At 59.1% G+C, this 8,136-nt stretch overlaps 1 protein-coding gene across 1 annotated transcript; it reads right to left on the reverse strand.

The window, feature by feature from the left end:
• Positions 1-5,162: 5,162 nt before the first annotated feature.
• On the reverse strand, positions 5,163-7,460 carry LOC108951684 (subtilisin-like protease 4). Its single transcript, XM_018820396.2, has one exon. The coding sequence runs from the start codon at positions 7,458-7,460 to the stop codon at positions 5,226-5,228; it is 2,235 nt and encodes a 744-aa protein (XP_018675941.2). The 3' UTR covers positions 5,163-5,225.
• Between the last annotated feature and the right edge of the window lie 676 nt (positions 7,461-8,136).

Below are 8,136 nucleotides of genomic sequence, written 5' to 3' on the forward strand. Positions count from 1 at the left end.
GGTGGCTGCCACGAAGGCCGCTGGCCGGAAAGTCCCGTGGCGTCGGGCGGATTAAGTGGCGGTCGAGTACCTGCACACAGGTCGGGCCCGTTGCTCGGCCCGGCCCCTCCGACGATTAAGTTAGTGAAGTAGAATGAAGTATTTTTGTGAGATTGTCCCCCCCTTCCTGTTGGGAGCCAGGGGGTATTTATAAGTGGGTTTGATGTTACCTGACGTGCCATCCTACCGGGGCGGGGCCGTACCTCAGATGGCGTCTGTCGTTGTGGTCGTTGCGTGGAAGGCCGAGCTGCCGCAGGGTATGAGGGGTGTCAGTCAGCGCCTTCCCCTGCCTTGACCGGCCACGAGGGGTCAGCCAAGGAGGTTGCTTGGGTATGGTGGGTGTAGGTGCGCGTCGTGTCGTCGTTAATGCTCGTTCAGGAGCCACGTGCCGCACAGGGTGTCCGGCGTGGGGGTGTATTACGTCAAATCAGTTTTTTTACCCCTATCATATGCCCCACCCGAAAGGAGCTATGCGTCGGTTTTTCAGGTAGGGAGTCCGATGCATGGCTTTCTGCTTCAAGCGAGCTGTTTAGGCGGGCCTGAGAGGCGCGCCGTAGACGGGTCGGCCGCGTGAATGCATCTCGGGTAGCACCAGGCCGAGACGCGTGACTTAGTCGGGAGGCTGAGGAGGATTGGACTCGGGGGTAATGGAGCCGACGAGGGTCGAGGTGCGCAATACAGGCGGGGTGACCGCGCATGTTTGTCTCGGGAGGCAGAAGCTGAGGGCCGAGGAGCACAACGCAGGCGGGGTGACCACGCAGGTGTGTCTCGGGAGGCAGAAGCTGAGGGCCGAGGAGCACAACGCAGGCGGGGTGTCCGCGCAGGTGTGTCTCGGGAGGCAGAAACTGAGGGCCGAGGAGCACAACGCAGGCGGGGTGATCGCGCAGGTGTGTCTCGGGAGGCAGAAGCTGAGGGCCGAGGAGCACAACGCAGGCGGGGTGACCGCGCAGGTGTGTCTCGGGAGGCAGAAGCTGAGGGCCGAGGAGCACAACGCAGGCGGGGTGACCGCGCAGGTGTGTCTCGGGAGGCAGAAGCTGAGGGCCGAGGAGCACAACGCAGGCGGGGTGACCGCGCAGGTGTGTCTCGGGAGGCAGAAGCTAAGGGCCGAGGAGTGGCACTTGGTTCTTTGGCTGTTCAATTGGTCGCCTGACTGCGCGCGGGCGCGGGAGACCAGGTTGCTTTTTCCCTGGGGAAGGTAACAGGCTCCCCCTTTTTGGGAGTCGCTAGTTCTCGAAGCTGATATGATTGGGCGTCTCCGTACTTCGCACCGCGCTGCCGCTGGCCGCCACGTCAGGCCCCTATTAATGCGGGGCACCTTTCGGGGGCCTCCCGATGCGACGTGACGGCTGCGGGTGAGTGGGCTGCCGCCCGTCCTTGGGAAGCGAAGGGGCGCTGGTTCTGGCGAGTTACCCCCTTTAAATGACGGAGGTCCGACTCCGCTCCCATCTTTCGTAGCCGTACTTTCTCATTCGAGTTACACTGTTGCCTCCCCGGTCCCCTTCCGTCTTCTGCGTACTCCTCCCCTCTTCTTAAGGTCAGTCGGGATGTCGTCTCCTTTTTCTCCTCCTTCCTTCTCATCCTCTTCTTCTCTTTGTGTCCTCGGAGCCGGGGAGGGAAGTTCCACTCCGTCTCCCGCCAGGTCCTCCGATGGAGAAGCGGCGCGAACCCTTGAGGCTCTGATGTGGCCGCATGACATTGATTCCACCGTGAGCGGGGCCCTGCTGGAGGAACTCCGGGTGCGCTATAACATCCCGGAGGACCATATTCTCAGCGCTCCCGAGCCGGGTCAACGGGCGTATGACCCCGTCCCGAAGGGCTTCGCCCTGACCCTCGACGCCCTGGATGCGGGCTTGCGTTATCCTCTTCACCCCCTCATAACCTCCTGCCTGTCTCTCTGGCGGATTTCGCCATCTCAGGTGGCGGCAAACTCTTGGCGTTACCTGGTGGTATTCCTAGGGGAGTGCCATTACGCCAATATCACCCCCACTCTCAACCTCTTTCTCTCCTGCTACCGCCTCTGCAAGGGTTCGTGGGGCTATTTCTTGTCAGCCCGGACGGGTTTTCGGGTCGGTGGTGCCCCTTCCAGTAACAAGGGGTGGAAGGGGAGGTTCTTCTATGTCAGCCGCGCGCTGGACTGGGGTTTCGGGGTTCGGTGGTCCGCGAGGGCGATCGATAACACCACCCCATGTCTGGGTGAAGCAGAGCGTCAAGCTCTAGTGAGGCTCAAGGAAATTCTCCCTAGGTCACAGGCCATCCGTACCATGACCGAGCAATGGCTGGTCGAGGCGGGCCTCAGCCCGACGCCTCTGGGTATGTCTGGTTACGTTTTGTCCGGGCGCTTGCGTGGTTGGCTCCGGGTACTAACTTCTTTTGTTCCTCGCAGATATGGTGAATCTGCGTTCGCTCTTGGGGATCAGGGTTCGGAGCTCCCCCTTACAGCTTCGCCCACCGATCCGCAACCTGCAGTTCCCGCTCCGTCGACCGACCCGCTACCCGGCTCGGAGGGCGCCCCGCTGGAGATCGAGGCTGGGCGCCCTTCGAAGAAGGCGAAGATGACTCCGCCGAAGGGGTCCGAGGCGAGCTCTAACCGCGGAGGGGCAGACCCCAGCCGGCGGAGGCCCGGGAGGGGTCTTCACCCTGTGTCCGTGCGTGACCTCTGCCAGCTTCCTGCCAGAGACGGGGAGTCGTACCTAACGCGGCTGGCGAGCGAGCTCCTGCCCGGTGAGCTCAGCGACCCCCTGGTTCCCCGCTGGGAGGGCTTGTCTCGGGGGTCTAAGGTATGGGCTGGAGGGGATCCCTCCGCGGAGTTCCTCCGAGGCGCACTCCATCCCGATATGGCTCGGGACTTGTATGTTCTGCCCTCGGAGGCACTGCTCAACAAGTCGGCCCAGTCGGGACTACGCGGTGGCCCTGATGGACCGGGTGCGCGACGCCGGGCGAGTCATTGGGGGCCTCGTCCATCGCAACGCCGAGCTCCACCGCCATATGGCAGAGGTTCAAGCTGGGGCCGGCCCAGAGGCCGTGGCGGCCGCGGAAAAGCGTGCGGCGGGTCTGGAGGCGGAGGCGACGAGCCTCCGGTCGGAGCTCGAGGCCTTGAAGGAGGCGAACGAGGGGCTCCAGAAAATAATGAGGGTGGAGCGGACCGAACTCCGCCTATTGAGGACGGAGGCGGGCGCCCTCAGTAAAAAACTGGACGCGGCGAAGGCTGAGGCGAAGACGGCCTCGGAGGCGCTGGCGGAGGAGGCCCGTCTCCGACCCGCGAGAGACAAGGAGCTCCTCGAGACTTACAAGAGGTTGGAGGGGTTTGAGCTCGGGCTGACGCGGACAGGGCGGGTGTCCTTCGAATACGGATACCGTGTCGCCACGTCCCGTTTTCGTGCTCGTCACCCGGGTCTTGAGGTGGAGGAGGATCCTTTTACTCCTCACCCCGAGGACCGGGGGGTGGACATGCCAGAGGAGGTCCCCTTCGACGATCGCCTAGAGGTCCCCCAAACATAAAAAGGGGTTTTGTATTTTGTTTTTTGGTCAGGCTTTTGTAAGTCGTGTCTTGTAAGTGGGCTTGCTTTCAATACAAAAGAAAACCTTTTCTTATCTCGACTGCTGTCTTCTCCCCTTTTGGGTGAAAAAAAACTTTTTCTTCTCTCGGCTTGCTTTCAGCACCTGGTCGGACCACCTTGGTGGCCCGACAAGGTTTCAAAAAAGGTTTCGCTACTTCAGACAAAAAACTTCTTAAGGTTCCAAACATTCAAGGTTCTCGGCAAGGGAGAACCATTCATTGTCGTGAGTCGGTAAGTACCTGGTCGGATCACCTCGGTGACCCGAAAAGGTCCTTCCCACTTGGGGGCCAGCTTCCCCCTTGCTCGGGTCGGGTCGCTGACCTCGACCCTTCGCAGGACTAGGTCCCCTAACTTGATCGGTCGGGGTCTTACCTTTTTGTTGTAGACCCTCGCGACGGCTCTCTGGTAAGAGAGGGCTTTCAGGTGCGCGTCAGCGCGTCGTTCCTCGAGAATGTTGAGACCGGCACAAAGTCCTTCGTTCGAGACTTCTTGGTCATAGCTCCTCGTCCGGAGGGTGGCAACAGCCATCTCGGGTGGCAAGACGGCTTCGGTCCCGAACGTCAAGCTGTACGGGGACTCCCCGGTCGTGGCCTTAGGAGTGGTGCGCAGCGATCATAGTACACTGGGGAGTTCGTCTGTCCAGGCCGATCGGGCTGCGGACACTCTCCTTTTGAGTCCGTCCAAGATGGATCGGTTGGTTACCTCCGCCAGCCCGTTCGTCTGAGGGTGGGCCACCGAACTGTACCTCAATTGAATGCCATTACCGACACAGAATTCTCGGAACCTTCTGTCGGCGAACTGAGGTCCGTTGTCCGTGACAATGGCCTTGGGCAACCCAAACCGAGTTACCAGGTTTTTCCACACGAACTTCTCCACTTGATAATCCGTGATCGTCGCCAGCAGCTCGGCCTCGACCCACTTTGTGAAGTAGTCCACTCCTACGATTATGTACCTCCGCTGTCCAGAAGCTGGTGGGAAGGGCCCGAGGAGGTCCAAACCCCACTGCGCGAACGGCCACGTGCAGTCGATGGGGCTGAGCGGGACCGCTAGCTGTCGGGGTGCGCGGGCGTGTTGCTGGCACGACCTGCACCGCCGCACGTAAGCTTTCGCGTCCCGGCACATGTTCGGCCAATAGTAGCCCTGGCGGAGTATCTTGTGCGCCAAGGTTCGCCCGCCGACGTGTTCGCCGCAGACCCCCTCGTGCGTCTCGGCTAGGACCGTCTGGGCTTCGTCAGGCTCCAAGCATCGCAGGAGGGGGTAGGTGAAGAACCGTTTGTAAAGTCGGCCACTCTCTAGTGAGGCTCAAGGAGATTCTCCCTAGGTCACAGGCCATCCGTACCATGACCGAGCAATGGCTGGTCGAGGCGGGCCTCATCCCGACGCCTCTAGGTATGTCTGGTTACGTTTTGTCCGGGCGCTTACGTGGTTGGCTCCGAGTACTAACTTTTTTTGTTTCTCGCAGATATAGGAAGACAAATATATCAGATAGAGAAATGTCATTTCACTGAGAAGATGGTGATATGCATCCAATCATCGGAAATCAATAACAATTTGTGAATGCCGATCCCATCTCCGGAGAGAGAACATCGTATATGATGACGTTCCCTTTGTCGCCCCTGCATGCATGGATTACTCCAGCTTGATGGAGATCGGGCTCCTGACCACGTGCTTCCCTGACACCCACAGCAGCTGCCCCTGCACTGCGCCCGTCCCACCTCCGTTCCTCCTGAAGCTGATGCTGAAGCTTTGCTTCTGGTTCACCTCGTTGAACGAGAGCGTTGTTGGCGTCACGCCCGCCGATACCTCCTTCGGCACGTCAAGCTTCACCGTGTACGTCGACTTGGGCTCCCCGACGTTGGTCACCGTCCGTGTGTAGCTGATCGACGTCGAACTGTTGGCCGGCAGAGTGACCGATATGGAAGGATAGTTGAGCTCTCCTTCGCTGATGCTCTTCACAGACGAGCAATCGACGCGCTTACGAACTATCACTTGAACATAAGTGCTGTCGTAGAGGCCGCAGAGATAAGGGATGTAGTCTTGGGGTGTGAGGTCGTAGACGAGACCGGGGTCGATGGCATTCGGAGGGTTCACGTGTCCCGCTCCTATCGCGAAGAAGTCGGCCGGGAGGTGTCTCTCGTCGAGGATCGGCCCTCGGCTGTTGTCCGTCACGTATGCCGTCGTCATTATCGCGGATTTGATCGCGGCCGGCGACCAATCGGGGTGCGCTTTCTTGATCAGGGCGGCGATGCCGGAGAGGTGAGGGCAGGACATGGAGGTGCCGGAGTTCATGTTGAACTTCTGGTCCTTCCACGCGGCGAGGACGCTCACGCCCGGCCCCGTGATGTCCGGCTTCAGGATCCCCGGCGTGATTTGGCTGGGTCCGCGGGAGGAGAACGAGGCCATCGCCTGCGAGTGGGGCGTGTTCATGGCGGTGCCCTTGAAGATGATCGTTGCCGTGGGAGAAGAAGTCGAGTTGATGTAGGACTTGATCTTGAGTCCGTAAGCATGGGGAACGTTTGATGCAGGGAGCACATGGGGGTCGGCAACGGTGGTGTACCCGTCCACCGGTGCATTCGCAAGTATCATCCCGGCGCCGCCGCCGAACTGGACGACTTGACCCTTTTCGATTCTACTGTTTCGGCCGCGGTCGCACAACACAATCTTTCCACGTACGTCGAATCTATCCAAAGAGCCGCTGACGCAGAGGGAGGACTGCTCATTCCCATTTGGGTACATCAGCGGCAGCATTTTGGACCCGAAATCGTGCGGCTGATACATTGTCTCGCCATCGAACTCTTGTCCGTCCCCGAGCTTCACCGTGGCCAAGAGGGAGCGGTCCATGGTGCTTGCGCCCACTGTGAGCAACCACGGCGCATCGTTCGACAGGGTGTTGTGGTCCGGTCCGGAATTTCCGGCCGAGCAGCTGACGAAGACTCCTCTGTTGATGGCGTTGAAGCCGCCCTGCGCGATGGGGTTGGAGTGGAAATGTTCAGAGTCTCCGCCGAGCGAGACGGAGAGCACATCGACCCCGTCGTCGACAGCGGCGTCCATGCCAGCCAAGATGTCATGACCCAGGCATTGGCTCCGGTAGCACACCTTGTAGGCGGCGATGTGAGCGCGCGGCGCCATCCCGGACGCGACGCCCTTGGCGCTCCCGTTGGCGTTGGCACCCTTCACGAACGCCCCGGCAGCGGTGGTCGACGTGTGAGTGCCGTGCCCATCATAATCGATCGGCTCGTCGGTCGACCGGCGCGTGACGTTGTTGTATTTGATGAAGGACCTTGCGCCGATGAGCTTGTTGTTGCACACCGTCGCGTTCAAGTCGCAGCGCCCCTTCCACTTGGCCGGCGCCGGCGGCATACCGTGGTCATCGTAGGAACGGTGCCCGGGGGTGACGCCGCTGTCGAGGACGCCGATGATGATGCCTTCGCCCATGTTGGTGGCGTTCCACACGCTGTGGCCGCCGTACCTCAGCCCCAGGAACATGGGGGTGTGGGTGGTCAGCGGACGGTACACAGGGCTCGGGTAGGCGTGCAGGAACCAGTCCAGCTTCGACATGGCCTCCACCTCCTTGTCGGTGAGGCGCGCAGAGAAGCCAGTCATGACGTTGCGGTAGGAGTAGATAATGCGCGACGCCGCGGTATCTTGCTCGGACGCAAGTCCGAATACGTCAGTTGCTCCGTTCAACAGAGAGGAGTACCACGGTGCCCATTGCTCCGCCACGGAGAAGTTTTCGCCCTCCGGCTGTTTGACGTGAACTATATAGACCTTCGGCTCCTCTGTACCGTCTGCATGTTGGCCGGAAAGGAGAACGGAAGCACATAGGAACAGGACGATCGAGAGAAAGTGCTTCCGGAGAGCCATCGCATGCAGGGGCGACGCCGAAACATAAAACATCGATGGAGATTTATAGAGCTCTTTGGTGGAGAGAAAAGGTCAAACAAGACGTCTTTAGACCTAAAAACTTCCTTAATTAGGATCGAGGAGTTGTTTTCTCGGAACAATAGTCCGGCAGAGGCGCTGTAATATTGACAAAAACATCTGTGGTCGAACCTCAAGAACTGTCTCATGATCTCTTTTAGCCACTCCATTGAGAATTGAGTTTGTGATAGGGAAAGTACAAGCGTTACACATGATCTCTTTAGCCACACAAGATCTCGCACTGTCCTCACGTGGAAAGTCATACATGTAAACCGGTGGCGACCTAACTTCTTAGCTTCCCCCTCGATCACACCATCGTTCATCAGTAATCCATCGACCTTACCATGATTTCAGAAGAGGCCACATGCTTAATCGCTAGGAGCATTAATTTCCGATAGAATGGTCCAACTCTTCGGGTACCTGACGTAGATTCTCATCCTTTATTCGTTTTAGGCATGTCCCTACCTTGACAGACGATACACCCCCAGCCTTTTCCTAACATAATCAACGAGAAGACATATTCACTAGCTATCGATATAAATGAATCTTTGATGATATGAGAAGGTAAAGGAGGGATGAGCAACCAACAACCCTCTTCCTACAAATCAGGTATAAAAGC

This window comes from Musa acuminata, chromosome BXJ3-11 (genome assembly GCF_036884655.1).
Source record: "Musa acuminata AAA Group cultivar baxijiao chromosome BXJ3-11, Cavendish_Baxijiao_AAA, whole genome shotgun sequence".
NCBI classification, from domain to species: domain Eukaryota; kingdom Viridiplantae; phylum Streptophyta; class Magnoliopsida; order Zingiberales; family Musaceae; genus Musa; species Musa acuminata.